The 20,057-nt window shown below is 47.0% G+C and overlaps 1 protein-coding gene across 1 annotated transcript; it reads right to left on the bottom strand.

Moving 5' to 3' along the window:
- Positions 1 to 1,750: 1,750 nt before the first annotated feature.
- riok2 (RIO kinase 2 (yeast)) lies at positions 1,751 to 9,611 on the bottom strand. Its single transcript, NM_001173574.1, is given in 10 exon segments — positions 1,751 to 2,142; positions 2,247 to 2,346; positions 4,321 to 4,785; positions 5,896 to 5,988; positions 6,101 to 6,292; positions 6,491 to 6,579; positions 6,752 to 6,927; positions 8,837 to 8,953; positions 9,149 to 9,287; positions 9,468 to 9,611. Coding segments are annotated over 10 exon segments (1,599 nt in total). The 5' UTR covers positions 9,534 to 9,611; the 3' UTR covers positions 1,751 to 1,980.
- Between the last annotated feature and the right edge of the window lie 10,446 nt (positions 9,612 to 20,057).

Below are 20,057 nucleotides of genomic sequence, written 5' to 3' on the forward strand. Positions count from 1 at the left end.
ACACACACACACACACACATACACATACTTAGTCCAGTTAAAACACACACTCACACATGCTAAAGCTAGTTCGAACCATGCTCCATGGACAGAGCAGCAAGCAGTGGGAAACTCCTCCGAACACAACTCCACTCAAGAATTTTGAAATTAAAGAGGATAAAGACTGCACTTCCCCTTAACACCGCTGTTCTCTCTCCTCCCCCCCTCTCTCCCTCTCATGTGAAGCCCTTCCCAGAGGTTCTCCTCTGAAGTGCTTCACCTTTGTCACAAGCCCTGCTAATTAGCCCCCCTCACACGCACGCACACACTGAGGCCTGATGTTGGTATGCAGCCCCCCTCCCCTCTCCTCTCCTCCCCTCGGCAGCTGCCTAATCCCAGTGGTCAGACAGAGAATATAGGGCTCTATAGGGAGTCACTGTATAGCCCCTCTCTACTTCTCACAGCCACACATGGTCTGGGTCACACCCTGAACGTACCAGGGCCGTTGGCAGCAGGGATCCTAATGGACAGAACAGTCCCACATCTCTGACTGGGTCTTTCTGTCCATCAAATGTGCCATTAGACCAACCAATATTAATAACCCCCATCCAAATCCATAACCCCCCAGCCCACAGCCAAACACCAACTGACCCGCATCCTCAGAGGAGTCGTGTGTGTGTGTGTGTGTCGGCAGGCAGGATGAAGCCATGCTTCAGACTCTTGTACATCCAGGACCTGAGCTCCATTCAGACAGATTGTTCAGCCACCACATCAGTCTCTCTTACAGATTCATGAAGTCACTATCAGAGTGGATTCTCAGTCCCCAAGACCATTTTCAGGTTGTGTGTGTGTATATTTGTGTTGCCTGGCCTTGTAGAGCTCATTGGATCTTGAGAGGGTGGATGTATGTGTCTTCAAGTGTGTATGTTCTGTTCACATGAGTGTGTGTCTGTCCCTACGGTCTATATGGGGTGAATGTGTGAGCATGTCATCATTGAGAAGCCCGTTTCATTGTCAGAGACCCTGGGACTAGCGGAGAGTTTAGCACAAGTAATCAGCCCCCCTCACACACACACACACACACGACTGCATTCCACAGCCAGAGAGAACTGCTAGAAGACAACCATTGACACACCATTCTGAAGACTTCTGCAGTGAATGACACAAGTACTCTCTTCACAAGGTAAAGCACCTCGAGCACTTGGAAAAGTACTCTCTAGGCAATCCATGACTTTTACCAGCCATTTCTGTCTACAAATCAATATTTGTTTGGAGGATTTAAGCAATATGGCCACCCATTCAACACAGACTGACCAGGGGAAGGCTATGATCCCTTATTGTTAAATCCACTTCAAATCAGTGCAGATCAAGGGGAGGCGACAGATTAAAGTATTTTTAAGCTTTGAGACAATTGAGACATGGACTGTGTGTGTGCCATTCAAAGGGTGAAAATATTTAAGTGCCTTTGAATGGGGTATGGTAGTAGGTGCCGGTTTGAGTGTGTCAAGAACTGCAACGCTGCTGGGTTTTTCATGCTCAACAGTTTCCAGTGTGTATCAAGAACGGTCCACCACCCAAAGGACATCCAGCCAACTTGACAACTGTGGGAAGCATTGGAGTCAACATGGGCCAGCATCCCTGTGGAATGCTTTCTTGCCCCAACAAATTGAGGCTGTTCTGAGGGCAAAAAGGGGTGCAACTCATTATTAGTTGGGTGTTCCTAATGTTTTGTACACTGTATATAGTGAACACACACCTGGACTCATTGTCATCATATTAAAGTTGTCTTTATTGAAAGTATTCAAACTGCAGTAGATACAAAACATGACCCAACGCTGGGGGCTTGTCGCTGGGGGCTTGTCGCTGGGGGCTTGTCGCTGGGGGCTCGTCGCTGGGGGCTCGTCGCTGGGGGCTCGTCACTGGGAGAGAGGCCATGTTCTGTTGTCCTCGTGACAAGGTTCTCACACACACTTGACACGCACTCCATCACGTACGTCCCTCTCAGCCCCAGAAGCCATCAGTCTCTAGACTAGATTTGATGTTACTCTGATTCTCTCTCCTCTCTGCAGTGACCAGGTTAGATTCTCCCTTTATCAGCCGTCTCCTCTGAGCTGCTTTCTGCTGCTTACTAAGCTGTCTCCGCACCTTTGCACGAACCACCTCCTACAACAACAATACATACATTAGTGGAAGGATTGCGTGTGAGTGACCGTGTCAGTGTGTGCATGTTTAATCATGTGAGAGTGTGTGTGTGTGTGTGTACTGACCGGTGGTATAGTAGAGCAGCTCCCTACACTGCCGGCGGTAGCCTCACTGTCCGTCCTCCTCCTGCTGTGTTCAACCACATGAAGCAGGCTGTCTGAGTCTCTGTGGAGGAGAGATCACTGGACTTTAACATGATCACCAAGCAAAGGAAACATATGTCAGATGTAGCTCTAGTGGTGGAGAATGACACATTGACATTTACAGTTGAAGTCGGAAGTTTACATACACCTTAACCAAATACATTTCAACTCAGTTTTCACAATTCCTGACATTTAATCCTAGTAAAACTTCCCTGTCTTAGATCAGTTAGGATCACCACTTAATTTTATGAATGTGAAATGTCAATAGTAGTAGAGAGAATGATTATTTCAGCTTTTATTTCTTTCATCACATTCCCAGTGGGTCAGAAATTCACATACACTGAATTAGTATTTGGTAGCATTGCCTTTAAATTGTTTAACTTGAGTCAAACGTTTCTGGTATCCTTCCACAAGCTTCCCACAATAAGTTGGGTGAATTTTGGCTCATTCCTCCTGACAGAGCTGGTGTAACTGAGTCAGGTTTGTAGGCCTCCTTGCTCGTGCACGCTTTTTCAGTTCTGCCCACATATTTTCTATAGGTTGAGGTCAGGGCTTTGATGGCCAATCCAATAGCTTGACTTTGTTGTCCTTAAGCCATTTTGCCACAGCTTTGGAAGTATGCTTGGGGTCATTGTCCATTTGGAAGACCCATTTGCGACCAAGCTTTAACTTCCTGACTGATGTCTTGAGATGTTGCTTCAATATATCCACATAATTTCCCTTCCTCATGATGCCATCTATTTTGTGAAGTGCACCAGTCCCTCCTGCAGCAAAGCACCCCCACAACATGATGCTGCCACCCCCGTGATTCACGGTTAGGATGGTGGTGTTCTGCTTGCAAGCCTCCCCCTTTTTCCCTTTAAACATAACGATGGTCATTATGACCAAACAGTTCTATTTTTGTTTCATCAGACCAGAGGAAAAGTACAATCTTTGTCCCCATGTGCAGTTGCAAACCGCAGTCTGGCTTTTTTATGGCGGTTACAGGTTATGTCGATATAGGGACTCGTCTTATTGTGGATATAGATACTTTTGTACCTGTTTCCTCCAGCATCTTCACAAGGTCCTTTGCTGTTGTTCTGGGATTGATGTGCGCTTTTCGCACCAAAGTACATTCATCTCTAGCAGACAGAACGCGTCTCCTTCCTGAGTGGTATGACGGCTGCGTGGTCCCATGGTGTTTATACTTGCGTACTATGGTTTGTACAGATGAACGTGGTACCTTCAGGCATTTGGAAATTGCTCCCAAGGATGAAACAGACTTGTGGAGCTCTACAATTTTTTTCTGAGGTCTTGGCTGATTTCTTTTGATTTTCCCATGATGTCAAGCAAAGAGGCACTGAGTTTGAAGGTAGGCCTTGAAATACATCCGCAGGTACACCTCCAATTGACTCAAATGATGTCAATTAGCCTATCAGAAGCTTCTAAAGCCATGACATAATTTTATGGAATTTTCCAAGCTGTTTAAAGGCACAGTCAACTTAGTGTATGTAAACTTCTGACCCACTGGAATTGTGATACGGTGAACAATTTTTCGGAAACATTACTTGTGTCATGCACAAAGTAGATGTCCTAATCGACTTGCCAAAACTATAGTTTGTTAACAAGACATTTGTGGAGTGGTTGAAAAACAAGTTTTAATGACTCCAACCTAAGTGTATGTAAACTTCTGACTTCAACTGTACATTAACACTCTCCAGGAGACTTAAAGAGACATGGAGGTGTGTGTGTGAAGAGACGTGGAGGTGTGTGTGTGTGTGAAGAGACGTGGAGGTGTGTGTGTGTGTGAAGAGACGTGGAGGTGTGTGTGTGTGTGAAGAGACGTGGAGGTGTGCGTGTGTGTGAAGAAATGTGGAGGTGTGCGTGTGTGAAGAGACGTGGAGGTGTGTGTGTGAAGCGACGTGGAGGTGTGTGTGTGAAGCGACGTGGAGGTGTGTGTGTGTGTGTGTGAAGAGACATGGAGGTGTGTGTGTGAAGAGACGTGTGTGATCTGTACCTGAAAGGTTTGAACTCTCGGTTGCAGGAGGAGAGGTCGACCAGCTCAGGACACACATCCTCTTCCTCCTTTTCTCTCTCTTCATCAAGACCACCCATCACAACAGCCTCTGGATCAGTCTCTCTCTGTTCTCCTCTCCCTGGGTCTCTCTGTTCTCCTCTCCCTGGGTCTCTCTGTTCTCCTCTCCCTGGGTCTCTCTGTCCATCCTCGTCTCCTGTCTCAGTGTGTGTCTCTGTGTCACTGACTTTGAGCCCCTCCAGTTCCAATATAGCATGCCTATACTCCTCCATGTCCATTCTCTTCTCCATATCCTCCTCTTCCTCTCCTTCGTCATCCTCCTCTCCCTCTTCGTCGTCCTCCTCCTCCTCTCCATCTGGTCCTTTAGGATCAAGCAATGCTGCGTCTCTCTCAAAGTCTTTGGTGAAGCCGCTGGCTGAGATCTCAACGTCCAGAGAAACGGAACGTCTAGAGGACAAACACAGGGTGAGTCACATTCACACCCTCCCTCCCACCACCACACTACCTCCCTCCCTCCCCACCACCACCACACTCCCTCCCTCCCACCACCACACTACCTCCCCACCACCACCACACTCCCTCCCCACCACCACCACACTCCCTCCCTCCCCACCACCACACTCCCTCCCCACCACCACACTCCCTCCCTCCCACCACCACACTACCTCCCCACCACCACCACACTCCCTCCCCACCACCACCACACTCCCTCCCCACCACCACCACACTCCCTCCCCACCACCACCACACTCCCTCCCTCCCCACCACCACCACACTCCCTCCCTCCCCACCACTACCACACTCCCTCCCTCCCCAGCACCACCACACTACCTCCCCACCACCACCACCACACTCCCTCCCGCCCCACCACCCCTCCCCACCACCACTACCCCTCCCCACCACCACCACACTACCTCCCTCCCTCCCCACCACCACCACACACAACCTCCCTCCCTCCCCACCACCACCACACTACCTCCCTCCCTCCCCACCACCACCACACTACCTCCCTCCCTCCCCACCACCACCACACTACCTCCCTCCCTCCCTCCCCACCACCACCACACTACCTCCCTCCCTCCCCACCACACTACCTCCCTCCCTCCCCACCACACTACCTCCCTCCCTCCCCACCACACTACCTCCCTCCCCACCACCACCACACTACCTCCCTCCCTCCCTCCCCACCACCACCACACTACCTCCCTCCCCACCACCACACTACCTCCCTCCCTCCCTCCCCACCACCACCACACTACCTCACTCCCCACCACCACCACACTACCTCCCTCCCCACCACCACCACACTACCTCCCTCCCCACCACCACCACACTACCTTCCTCCCCACCACCACCACACTCCCTCCCCACCACCACACTCCCTCCCCACCACCACACTCCCTCCCTCCCTCCCACCCACCACCACCACCACCACACTACCTCCCTCCCCACCACCACCACCACCACACTACCTCCCTCCCTCCCTCCCCACCACCCCTCCCTCCCCTTATGACAAATGCCCCACTGGTCGAGCTAATAGTAAACATGCTGAATTACCTGATGTCTTTGAAGGTTGGGTACAGCTCACTCTCATAATTGTATCTTTTGGCAAAGAAATCTCGTATACATTTGACATCCCGGTCAAAATACCTGTAGACAAGACAGGAAAGTTTCTCTATGTATTTGAGTGTGTGTGGTGTGCTTTTCTACATGTGCAGTGCTCATCAGTGTCAGGGTATGAGTGTGTGTGTGCGTGACTCACCACTCTGCATTGAAGTGTGTGGTAGACACCATCTGGGGGAAGTCGATCATGGTCACGTGATCGTGGTCGTCCAGCATCAGGTTAAACTCATTGAAGTCACCGTGGATAAGGCCATGATTGGCCAGCTTCACTATCAGCTCCATGACATCATTGTACATGGAGGACGGGTCTTCCAGCTCACGCACCTGACAGCTGTCAATCATTCAGACCACAAACAGAACAGCCAATCAGAGGACTAGAATCGCACACGTGAGATGAAAGCGAGACAGAAAGATCGAGAGAAAGACAAAGGTTTGTCAAGAGAAAAAGAGAGAAGTAGGTATGTAAAGAGAAACAAATGGAAGAGAAAGATGGGCAGAGAAACAGAAAGAGTGTGTGTATTTTACTTACAGTGGATATCCATTGATGAGCTCCATAACCACAGCGTGTCTGTTATAGTCAATGGGCTTAGGGACAGGAAACCCTCGTTCGTACAGGGCCTGAGAGGAGAGACATAAAGCTGTCAGACACACTATGTCACCAGCATAGATATAAAGCAGTTGAATAACTTATCATCTATGGTCACCAGGACTTCACCATACACCCTTCACAGTAGGGTTGAGTCTTCTTTTCAGAAGAAGCAAGCCGCTGAACAGTGTCGGTGCCAAGTACCTTCATGTAGGCGTACTCCTTCATGGCCGAGAGGCGTGAGAGGTAAAGCCAGGACATGTTCTTCCTGTGTTTGTGGTAGTCCCTCTTGTTCTTCAGGTTCCTGAAGGAGGTCCTCCCCAGCCTGTGGAGCTTAAGCGCGTACTGCTCCCCCTCTGGACTGGCCACGATGTAGATATCTACAGGATGAACACCACACAATATACAAACCACTTACCTCTAGAGAAGACACCCGATTCAACTCAGACTCAAATCCAACAACATTACCTTTAAGCCTGAGTTATGTTTCACTATATTGGATCACTCCAATATATTGGTATCACTCCGCGGCGGAGGGATACATCTGAGGTGAGGATTTAGATTTACTCCCGTGTAGACCCGTGTCACGGCTGGGGTCCGCCCCTACATATAGACCCCATGGCCGCGACACGTTCTCGGTGGACGTCCGTATGGTACAAACTTTCTGAAGTTCACTTGGTAAGTCACTGGTAAGTGTAATATCTTGCGTGGAAGTATACTCACTGGCTGTTTGCAGCCTGGAGCAGCTGGCCACATGGCCAGCCCCTCCTCTTGAGCGCTCCACTCGCTGCGAGCGGTTGATCTGGATCTTCCACATGGGGGGTGTCGTACTCATGTTTCGTTAGCATTACACTACAACTCTGTGGCAACTGCCCGAGACCAGGGCACTGTGGCATCCGAGGCCGCACCACCTCAGTCTGTGGGCTTGGCCACTGAACGGCACCAATAGTCCATGTTAGGACTACAGGAGGGTGTAAGGAACACCATGCAGAAGCAAGGTGACCAGCTACAACCTCAGCATACCAGTTGCGCTGGCGGTTGTTCTGCTCTTGGTGTACTGGTATTGAGGTGGTGCCCGAGTCATGTGGGGTGCACTATGTCCTCCACCTGCAGTCTGGCTTGGATGAGGGCTTGACAGCCTCTACACTGAGAGGGTCTTTGGCCACTATATCTGCCTGCCATGTGGGGTGGATGGACAGGCCAGTGGGGCGCCATCCCTTGGTCTCCAGGTTTATGAAGGGGGTTCGTCACCTGCGTCCAGCTAGGACCCGCTCAATGGTGAGCTGGGATCTGGATGTGGTCTTGGCAGCTTTGGCAAAGCCGCCTTTCGAACCGTTGGAGTCTGCCTCCCTGAAACACCTCTCTATGAAGGTGGCTTTCTTGGTAGCGATTACTTCCATGAAGAGGGTGGGTGGGCTCCATGCTCTTTCGGTAAGTTCTGAGTGCTACCGGATGGACCCCGGTGGGAGGAGTATATCTCTCTGCCCCAACCCTTCATTCCTCCTGAAGGTTCTGTCAGACAATCATGTGAACATCCCTTTGTCCTGTCTGCTTACGACCCCCCCCGGCACTAGCAGGGAAGTCTGGGCCTCCCTCCAGCATGCTGTGCCCTGTGTGGGCACTTCCTGCCTTTGTGGAGCGGACACGGTCTGTGAGAACAACAGACCAGCTCTTTGTCTGCTATGGTGAGTGTCCTGGGGGCTGGGTTATCAAAGCAGAGGCTCTCTCACTGGATCGTGGACATGATTACGACAGTATACCGCCTGGCTGGCAGGCCAGTGCTGGGATCTGTGGTGGCACATTCAACACGAGGTGTGGCTGCGTCCTGGTCTCTACTGAGAGGAGTGAGCCTCGCTGAGATCTGTGCTGCGCCAGCTGGGCTTCCTCTTGCACCTTTACTAGGTACTATCGGGTAAATGTGGCACCTCTCTCTGCGGTTGGTTCAGTGGTCCTGGGCGTCGCCTCCCCTTCTGGAGACTGTGCCGGGACCCCCCTTCCACATTGACGGCCCTTGTGTCTCGGTCCAGAGCTGGGACTTCGCTGGCTGGCCAGGTCCCTCTAGCACCGACTAAATCTGGTATGGGTATACCAATATTTTGTGAGTGATCCAATATAGTGAAACATAACGAAGGTTACGTATGTAACCACAGATCCATATAGCTCACATAACCGTGGTTACATATGTAACCTTCGTTGTGTGTGAGGTATGTTACCTGTGTGTGTGTGTTAGAGAGACAGAGTGGATGGTTAGTACTAACCCGAGTGTGTATGTTTTTGGTCAGTTCTTACCTGACTCTTTCCCAACTCCCATCTGGTTCCCGACAGAAAGGAGTATTTCTCTAGAGCAGAACGTCTTCAAAGCCAGGTAGTCATAGCCCCCATAGTTCAGACGGTAGCCATGTACCACTGGAAACACACACACACACACACACACACACACACACACACACACACACACACACACACACACTTAATAGATTCCTCCATAATGCATATACTGTAGTGACAGACTGAGGTTTTGAGGAATGGAAATATGTGGCAAACTGATTTCAGGGTGAATTACCCCTACCTGTTTAAACGAAGCATTATAAGTGTTCTTACTCTTAGTACGCTCGTAGGCCACTATTTTGTGTTTGACGAGCTCTCTAAGGATCTTGTTGCAGCCTCCGTGACGCAGGCTGGCGATGGAGGATATGAGGCTGACTGGAACTACCTCATGGTTTTTCATCCCCATCTCAACCTGCAGGTAGCAACAGTCCGTTACAAACCAATATGACCAATAACACTTTAAGTAACGATTGATGGCCAGAGAACTGCTCGAGTGGGGCACGATGTACCGTGTACAGTACGCACTATTACTGTCCACCACGGCCCGAGGGCGTCATTAAAATATAAAAACACTAACAGGACATCTACTTACCGCTGTGAGGACACGGAAGTCATCTCTGGACAGATACCTCAAAACTACAACATTTAATTTGCCCATATTACCACTGTAATGTGTTCTAAGCCCTTGAATATTGTGTTAATTTGCTGAGATACTACGCATTCTGTTGTAAACGCATGTGCAACCCGGAAGTAAAATATAGAAGACGTTACGTTCGTCTAATACTACGTCACGTCCTACTAGTGGTTAAAGTTTTTATTTTATATATTGTACACAAACGACATAAAAACAAGGCAAAAACAAAGAACAGCTTTCAATATAATTTCATATTCATAGATTGCCATTCATGTTCGAATAAATGCAGTTACTCACCTGTAAATAAGTTGTGAGAAGGTGTTGTATTGTCTCTATATCTCAGACAGGACAATCTGTTGGCGCTGTAGACGTCATTCTAGAACGGTCTAAAATCTATTGTCGCTTATGTTCATATATTTTATTTGCATATCTATTCATTGATTTCTATAGTACATTAGGAGACACGCACGTTTGCAACACGGTTGTTGATTGTTCATAGAGACAGCCGTCAAGAGAGAAGCTTGCTAGCAACCTGCCCAGGTTGATTTACAATACAGTTACCATCGGTATTTATTAATAGACTTCATAGGGTACTCTAGTGTACATCAGGCATTCAACAAAGGTAAGCAGGATTAGTAGAATAGCCTGTTAGGGCTAGGGGGCAGTATTGACACGGCTGGATAAAAAACATACCCGATTTAATCTGGTTACCACTCCTACCCAGTAACTAGAATATGCATATACTTATTACATATTGATAGAAAACACCCTAAAGTTTCTAAAACTGTTTGAATGGTGTCTGTGAGTATAACAGAACTCAAATGGCAGGTCAAAACCTGAGAGATTCCTTTACAGGAAGTGGCCTGTCTGACCATTTCTTGAACTTCTTTTCCATCTCTATCATTTACTAAGGATCTCTGCTCTAACGTGACACTTCCCACGTCGTCCATAGGCGCTCAGAGCCCGGGAAAAAACAGAATGTCGTCATCCCAGCCCCAGGCTGAAACACATTATCGCCTTTCTCAAGTGGCCGATCAAGGGACTCTGGGCTTATACGCGTGACCCCGACCGCCCCCGCCTTTGTGATTTTTTTCCTCTGTTTGCCGAAAAGGAGATCCCCTGTCGGAATATTATCGCTTTTCTACGAGAAAAATGGCGTAAAAATTGATTTTAAACAGCGGTTGACATGCTTCGAAGTACGGTAATGGAATATTTAGAATTTTATTGTCACGAATTGCGCCATGCGCGCGACACTTCTTTACCATTTCAGATAGTGTCTGGAACGCACGAACAAAACGCCGCTATTCGGATATAACGATGGATTATTTTGGACCAAACCAACATTTGTTATTGAAGTAGCAGTCCTGGGTGTGCATTCTGACGAAGACAACAAAAGGTAATCAAACTTTTATAATAGTAAATATGATTATGGTGAGTGCTAAACATGCCGGGTGTCTAAATAGCGAGCCCGTGATGCCTGGGCTATGTACTTAGAATATTGCAAAATGTGCTTTCACCAAAAAGCTATTTTAAAATCGGACATATCGAGTGCATAGAGGAGGTCTGTATCTATAATTCTTAAAATAATTGTTATGCTTTTTGTGAACGTTTATCGTGAGTAATTTAGTAAAATGTTAGCGAATTCCCCGGAAGTTTGCGGGGGTATGCTAGTTCTGAACGTCACATGCTAATGTAAAAAGCTGGTTTTTGATATAAATATGAACTTGATTGAACAAAACATGCATGTATTGTATAACATAATGTCCTAGGGTTGTCATCTGATGAAGATCATCAAAGGTGAGTGCTGCATTTAGCTGTCTTCTGGGTTTTGGTGACATTATATGCTGGCTTGAAAAATGGGTGTCTGATTATTTCTGGCTTGGTACTCTGCTGACATAATCTAATGTTTTGCTTTCGTTGTAAAGCCTTTTTGAAATCGGACAGTGTGGTTAGATTAACGAGAGTCTTGTCTTTAAATAGCTGTAAAATAGTCATATGTTTGAGAAATTGAAGTAATAGGATTTTTAAGGTTTTGAAAATCGCGCCACACGCTGCAAGTGGCTGTTACGTAGGTCCCACCTAGCCCATAGAGGATAGCCATGTGGTTCTCAATCTCAGTACTGTCAGTATCACACAATTAAATGAATAATCTCTATAACCACAGGATTTTACAGAGTAATACATGTATTTACTATAACGGTCGCTAGTTAACCAGGCCTGTTGGCATTCATTCTCAAAGTTTGTCTACAACCCGAACTTCCTAGAACTTTGAACAGGTAAAAACTATTTTTGCCACAGCGTTCGTTGCTATCTACCGCCATCTAGTGCTCAAAGTTAGTACGTGTCGCTAATCATCACGGGCACAAATCAAGTCTGTCTGTGGCACAAAGCACCACTGTTGGCTTTTTCAGTCTCTGCATAAATATCAATATATCGTGGTCCTGGAAACCCAGGGTGTGCACTGCAGGCTTTGACTCTCACAGCAGTCTAGCTAGCATAGGCTATATCGTTGAAGTTAGGGCTGTGGTGCTCGGTATACTTTTGATCGCCCTAACTTTAGACTTAAAAGGTTGTTTTTCTATTTATTATGATCTCTCAATGGTGAATAGTACAGTGAAACACTCAATGTTGAATTCAGAACACTGGGCTGTGAAAGAGTTTTCACTGGGCATTGACACACATTCCATTCTAAAATCACTTGTGTCGGGGGTGTGTGTGGTGTGTGTGTGTGTGTGTGTGAGGGTGTTAAACAGAGATTTACAGGTGGTGTTCTGTTGCCATGGCCGCAGGATTCTGAGCATTCCATGGGCAGGTAGGATCTAAACAGAGGCAGTCGTGTTTGTGTGTGTGTTTGTGAGTGAGTGTGAGAGAAAGAAAGTGTGAGAGAGGTAGAATCTAAACAGAGCTTGTGTGTGTGTTTACCTCACTGCCCTACAGGCACATTTCTGTTCTCAGTTCTATACACACACACACACACACACACACACACACACACACACACACACACACACACACACACACACACACACACACACACACACACACACACTGAGCACTCATCCCCAGGCTGTGTTGACTTAGTGGAATTCCTCTGCTGGTTTATTTAACATTCTGTGGTTCAGCAAGTGGTTGTCCAAAATAAGCCAGGCATGCACTGTCTGTCTGTCTGTTTTTGCTTGTCTTTCTCTCTCTCTGTGTGTGTGTGTGAGTGTGAGTTTGTGTGTTAACATCCCAGCCGTGAGAACTTTTAATTCCAGTTTGAGCCAGGCCATGGCTTTAGGTAGCCTACAGTATTTAGTTTTCCTTCCTCTAGCTGTTGGCTGAAGTCAGAATGATCTGCAGTATTGTTTATGTAAGATCTACCTGATGTGGGGTTGACTAGGTGTGTGTCTGTGAGAGTGTGCACTACTTTGCATCATACATGCTTGTCTGTGTTTATGAGTGCTCAGCGCGTGTCTCTGCCTTAGAGTGTCGCTGACGTGTGCTGGCTTTGTGAAGTATGTGATGGTAAGCTGTGTGTGTGTGTGTGTGTGTGTGTGCGTCTGTGTGCGCGTGTGTGTGTGTGTGTGTGTGTGTGTGTCTGTGTGCGCGTGTGTGTGATGGATATCTTCCACAGGTAGCTTATAGAGCTTAAAAAACGTAATGGACTGATATTCTCCTCCAGCTGCAGTACCTTATTTGTATCCTAGATGGTGCCGCAACACACTGTACAACACTTCCAGGGGGGGACTTGAGTCTTTGTTTTGGCTCATTGTCATCTCTCAGATGCTATTTAGCATTTAGACAATGTGGGCTGGTTTTCATCAATCTGGTGTTCAGAGAGGGGAGCCATAGACATGAAGGGCTGCTTGATTAGAGGGATAGCTCTAATTCATCTAACACAGAGTCATCCTGGAGCAACAGGAGGCCAACATTATAGAATAGGCTACTCATAGAAATATATAGTTGATAAAAAACAAGGTCCCTTCAGCACTATAAACTACATATCTATCTGTAACATTCTGAACGCTTCACCCATATGAAACACCCCTGGGTAGATTCTCATTTAGGAGCAATGTCCGAGGCTATTTGTCTAAACAAGGAATTATTAGGAAGTCCCTCCCTCCTTCCCTCCCTCTGGACCCGGGCCAAGGCAGGCACATGACAGCACTCTGAGAGTTGAACTTCTAGATCTAATATTTTGATTGGATAATCCTGTCATACTGTAATTTAATTCAACATGTTCAGGAGGAATCTCCACCATCTTGATGTTCACTACAAATCTCCCCAAATCTATATTTTATGTGGTTGATTATGCGTGTGTGGTTGGTTGGTGTGGTGTGAGTAGATAATCAGGTTTGTGTGTGTTTTGTTCCTCAGGCTCTTGTGGTCTGATAAAGCTGACTGAATGACAGATCGCTGGTCCTGTTATTAGTATTAGCCTATATACTGACTATAACAAACATTAGGAACACTTTCCTAATATTGAATCAGTGGCCATATTGCTTCTATCCTCCAAACAAATATTGATTTGTAGACAGAAATGGCTGGTAAAAGTCATGGATTGCCTAGAGAGTACTTTTCCAAGTGCTCGAGGTGCTTTACCTTGTGAAGAGAGTACTTGTGTCATTCACTGCAGAAGTCTTCAGAATGGTGTGTGTCAATGGTTGTCTTCTAGCAGTTCTCTCTGGCTGTGGAATGCAGTCGTGTGTGTGTGTGTGTGCTTGTTTGTGTGTTGGGGGGCAGGTAACTTGTGTTAATCCTTATTTAACCCGTCTCCTCTCCTTCATCTACACTGATTGAGGTGGATTTAACAAGTGACATCAATAAGGGATCATAGCTTTCACCTGGATTCACCTGGTCAGTGTATGTTATGGAAAGAGCAGGTGTACTTAGTGTTTTGTACACTGTGTATTATGAAGGCCTACTAGTTCAGAGTCTGATGTGCTGTGTCTGACCAACTCTCTCGCTATCTCTCTCAGAACAATCTTCTTGACCCTAACCAGTCAAGCTTCCAGATGGGTCACTCAACTGAGACTACTCTTCTTTGTGTCACGAAGGCTCATCGTACTGCCAAAGCTGACTCTCTCTCCTCTGTTCTCATCCTCCTAGCTCTATCCGCTGCCTTCGACACTATGAACCATCAGATCCTCCTCTCCACCCTCTCAGGGCTGGGCGTCTCAGGCTCTGCACTTGAATTGCATCCTACCTGGCAGGCCACTCCTACCAGGTGACGTGGAGAGGATCTGTGTCTGCACCACGTACTCTCACTACTGGTGTTCCCCAGGGCTCGGTTCTAGGCCCTCTCCTCTTCTCTCTATACACCAAGTCACTCGGCTTTGTCATATCCTCACATGGGGTCTCCTATCATTGCTATGTGGATGAAACTCAACTACTTTCCTCCTTCTTCCCTTCTGACACCCAGGTGGCGACACACATCTCTGCGTGCCTGTCATATCTCAGCTTGGATGTCGGCCCACCACCTCAACCTCGACAAGACGGCGCTGTTCTTCCTCCTGGGGAGGGCCTGCCCGCTCAAAGACCTCACCATCACGGCTGACAACTCCACAGAGTCCCCATCCCAAAGTGTAAAGAACCTTGGTGTGAGCCGCGTGACCCTGGACAACACCTTATCGTTCTCTGCCAACATCAAAGCAGTGACTTGCTTCTGCAGGTTCATGCTCTACAACATCCGTAGAGTACGACCCTACCTCACACAGGAAGCTGCACAGGTCCTGATCCAGGAACTTGTCCTCTCCTGTCTGGACTCCTGCAACTCGCTGTTGGCTGGACTCCCCACGTGTGCCATCAAACCCCTGCAACTTATGCAGAACGCTGGCTGCAGCCCGCCTGGTTTTCAACTGTCCCACATTCTCCCATGTCACCCCACTCCTCCACACCTGCCACAAGCTCACATCCTCTACAAGACCAAGGTACTTGCCTATGGAGCAGCAAGAAGAACCCCCCCCCCATTTAGTTCTGTCTTTGAGCTGTTATTGTCTGTTAAAGTGCTGTATGATGTCATGTTTTGTGTGGACCCAAGGAAGAGTAGCTGCTGCTTTTGCAACAGCTAAAGGGGATCCTAATAAAATAACAAAATACCTTCAAGCTATGCTCAAACCCTGCACCCCAACGCGAGCACTCCGTCCTGTCACCTCTGGTCTTTTGGCCCTCCCACCCCTACAGGAGGGCAGCTCCCACGCATCCCAGTCCAAGCTTTTTTGATTTGATTTATTAGCATCCCCATTAGTCGATGCCAATGACGACAGCTAGTCTTACTGGGGTCTGACATATAACGAAAAATACATTACAGACAAAATACTTTACAATTGACATACATTCAAAAACATGAACATGTAGTGTGTGTGCATCAGTTCCACAGACATGTCAGTAAATACACACAGCAAGTAGGTCACATGTCAGTAAATACACACAGCAAGTAGGTCACATGTCAGTACATACACACAGCAAGTAGGTCACATGGGGAGAGGCGTTGTGCCATGAGGTGTTGCTTTAATAGTTTTTTGAAAGCAGGTTTGCTGTTCACTTGTGCTATATAAGATGGAAGGGAGTTCCATACACTCATGACTCTGTATAACACTGTATGTTTCCTTGAGTTAGTTCTGGACCTGGGGACTGTTAAAAGACCCCTGGTGGCATGTCTGGTGGGGTAAGTGTGTGTGTCAGTGCTGTGTGTAAGTTGACTATGCAAACAATTTGGAATTTCCAACACATTGTTTCTTATAAAAACAAGAAGTGATGCAGTCAGTCTTTCCTCAACTCTTAGCCAAGAGAGACTGGCACGCATAGTATTAATATTAGCCCTCTGATTACAATGAAAAGCAAGACGTGCTGCTCTGTGCTGTGCCAGCTGCTGCTATTCTCTGTCCTGGCACCCCAATGGTGGAACCAGCTTCCCTCTGAATCTAGGACAACAGAGTCCCGGCCCATCTTCCTGAAAACATCTGAAACCCTACCTCTTCAAAGACGATCTTAAATAACACCCCCCTTTACTAAACTTTGCTGGTAGCTACATTATTGGGGAAAAAGTGTACTTACAATGACTGTGATCTATCTTAAGATGAAGGGACTAATTGTATGTCGCTCTGGATAAGAGTTTCTGCTAAATGACTAAAATGTACAGTCAGGTTGCCTAGGGTTGCCTAAGTTTCTGTTCTGTCTCTCAGGCGAGTCAACCAAAGAGAGTATACGAAAAGTCCAGAAACCGCTTCTCCGATACTAATATACAATCACGCTTGTAGGTGATGTCATGTCGACGTTGTCTAGCTAAGCTTATGCTCAGCAACACGTCATTGGCCTAATGGTCGTGTCATGCTGAACTGACCCGATATTAAGTTGTTTTGGACAAAAATATTAAAGGTGTCAGTTTGTCACTTTCACAAGGTTGTAGTTATGACATGTTCAGCAACTTAATACATTGACTCATCTGGGTTGTGCTTTTTTCGATTTTGAGAAAATGAACAACTAAGGAATCATTTTTCACCTCTCCCATTGACTTCCCAAACCCCTATCTGGTCTGTCCAGTCTACTGCACACGTATTGACCACTTGGAAGTCTGTGAGTCTACTGTGAAGCCAACAGCAGGAAGTGAGGAGTTTGATGTTAAACACCCAATGACAGACAGGGATAAAGCCCAGAGCGGCCCTGAATCTATCCAGTCACAGACAGGCAGAGCTGGGAGCGGACAGAGAGAGTCCGCCTGTGTGTTGAATTATCCAGAACGCTGTGGAACGTTCTTTCCCACAGTCAGTCACTCCACACACACACACACACACACACACACACACACACACACACACACACACATAGCAAGCACTGTTTCTCCAGGCCAGATGTGTGAGAGGGAATTCGCCACGCTCTGAACAGCTCGCTCCCCCGTCTTTTCCTCTCTCTCTTGCTCTCTTTCTCGCTCTCACTTCTCCCCAATCTCTCTCCTCCGTCTCTCCCTCTCATTATGTTTGCTAAGTACTGCACACTTTAAACACTTGCCCCCCCCATCACCCCTTCCCCAAAACACGTGTATATATTGGACTATAAATTCTGCCTTTCTGTATTGTACAGTGCATTCAGAAAGTATTCAGACCCCTTGACTTTTTCCACATTTTGTTATGTTACAGCCTCATTCAAAAATGGATAAAAAAAATCCTAATCAGTCTACCCACATTAAAACATAATGACGAAGCAAAAACTGGTTTTTAGAAATGTTTGCAGAAAACCACGGAAATATCACATTTACATAAGTATTCACACCCTTTACTCAGTACTTTGTTGAAGCACCTTTTGGCAGCGATTACAGCCTCGAGTCTTCTTGGGTATGACGTTACAAGGTTGGCGCACCTGTATTTGGGGAGTTTCTCCCATTCTTCTCTGCAGATCCTCTCAAGCTCTGTCAGGTTGGCTGGGGAGCGTCGCTGCACAGCTTTTTCAGGTCTCTCCAGAGATGTTAGATCGGGTTGATGTCCAGGCTCTGGCTGGGCCACTCAAGGACATTCAGAGACTTGTCCCGAAGCCACTCCTGCGTTGTCTTGGCTGTGTGCTTAGGGTTGTTGTCCTGTTGGAAGGTGAACCTTCATCCCGGTCTAAGGTCCTGAGCGCTCTGGAGCAGGTTTTCATCAAGGATCTCTCTGTACTTTGCTCTATTCATCTTTCCCTCTGCTGACTAGTCTCACAGTCCCTGACGCTGAAAAACATCTCCACAGCATGATGCTGCCACCACCATGCTTCACCGTAGGGTTGGTGCCAGGTTTCCTTCTGCTTTCCTGGCACCATCCCTAAGAGCTTTATTGGCATGGGAAACGTATGTTAACATTGCCAAAGCAAGTGAAATAGATAATAAACAAAAGTGAAATAAACAATATAATAAATAACAATAAACATTACACTTACAAAAGTTCCAAAAGAATAAAGACATATTATGTATATATACAGTGTTGCAATGATGTGCAAATAACTAAAGTACAAAAGGGAACATAAATAAACGTAAATCTAGGTTGTATTTACCATTGTGTTTGTTCTTCACTATTTGCCCCAATCTCGTGGCATGTATGTTACTACCTCTCTCTCTCTCTCTGGTAGAACAGGTTACTGCCTCTCTCTCTCTCTCTCTCTGGTAGAATAGGTTACTGTCTCTCTCTCTCTCTCTCTGGTAGAATAGGTTACTGTCTCTCTCTCTCTCTCTCTCTGGTAGAATAGGTTACTGTCTCTCTCTCTCTCTCTGGTAGAATAGGTTACTGTCTCTCTCTCTCTCTCTCTCTGGTAGAATAGGTTACTGTCTCTCTCTCTCTCTCTCTGGTAGAATAGGTTACTGTCTCTCTCTCTCTCTCTGGTAGAACAGGTTACTGCCTCTCTCTCTCTCTCTCTCTGGTAGAATAGGTTACTGTCTCTCTCTCTGGTAGAATAGGTTACTGTCTCTCTCTCTCTCTCTCTGGTAGAATAGGTTACTGTCTCTCTCTCTCTCTCTCTCTGGTAGAATAGGTTACTGTCTCTCTCTCTCTCTCTCTCTGGTAGAATAGGTTACTGTCTCTCTCTCTCTCTCTCTGGTAGAATAGGTTACTGTCTCTCTCTCTCTCTCTCTCTCTGGTAGAATAGGTTACTGTCTCTCTCTCTCTCTCTCTCTCTGGTAGAATAGGTTACTGTCTCTCTCTCTCTCTCTGGTAGAATAGGTTACTGTCTCTCTCTCTCTCTGGTAGAATAGGTTACTGTCTCTCTCTCTCTCTGGTAGAATAGGTTACTGTCTCTCTCTCTCTCTCTGGTAGAATAGGTTACTGTCTCTCTCTCTCTCTCTCTCTCTCTCTGGTAGAATAGGTTACTGTCTCTCTCTCTCTCTCTCTCTCTCTGGTAGAATAGGTTACTGTCTCTCTCTCTCTCTCTCTCTCTCTCTCTGGTAGAATAGGTTACTGTCTCTCTCTCTCTCTCTCTCTCTCTGGTAGAATAGGTTACTGTCTCTCTCTCTCTCTCTCTCTCTCTCTGGTAGAATAGGTTACTGTCTCTCTCTCTCTCTCTGGTAGAATAGGTTACTGTCTCTCTCTCTCTCTCTCTCTCTCTCTCTGGTAGAATAGGTTACTGCCTCTCTCTCTCTCTCTCTCTCTCTCTCTGGTAGAATAGGTTACTGTCTCTCTCTCTCTCTCTCTCTCTCTCTGGTAGAATAGGTTACTGTCTCTCTCTCTCTCTCTCTCTCTCTCTGGTAGAATAGGTTACTGCCTCTCTCTCTCTCTGGTAGAATAGGTTACTGCCTCTCTCTCTCTCTGGTAGAATAGGTTACTCTCTCTCTCTCTCTCTCTCTCTCTCTCTCTCTCTCTCTCTCTCTCTCTGGTAGAATAGGTTACTGTCTCTCTCTCTCTCTCTCTCTCTCTCTGGTAGAATAGGTTACTGTCTCTCTCTCTCTCTCTCTGGTAGAATAGGTTACTGTCTCTCTCTCTCTCTCTCTCTGGTAGAATAGGTTACTGTCTCTCTCTCTCTCTCTCTCTCTCTCTCTGGTAGAATAGGTTACTGTCTCTCTCTCTCTCTCTCTCTGGTAGAATAGGTTACTGTCTCTCTCTCTCTCTCTCT

The sequence above is a fragment of the Salmo salar genome, chromosome 20, assembly GCF_965601325.2.
Source record: "Salmo salar chromosome 20, fSalSal1, whole genome shotgun sequence".
NCBI classification, from domain to species: domain Eukaryota; kingdom Metazoa; phylum Chordata; class Actinopteri; order Salmoniformes; family Salmonidae; genus Salmo; species Salmo salar.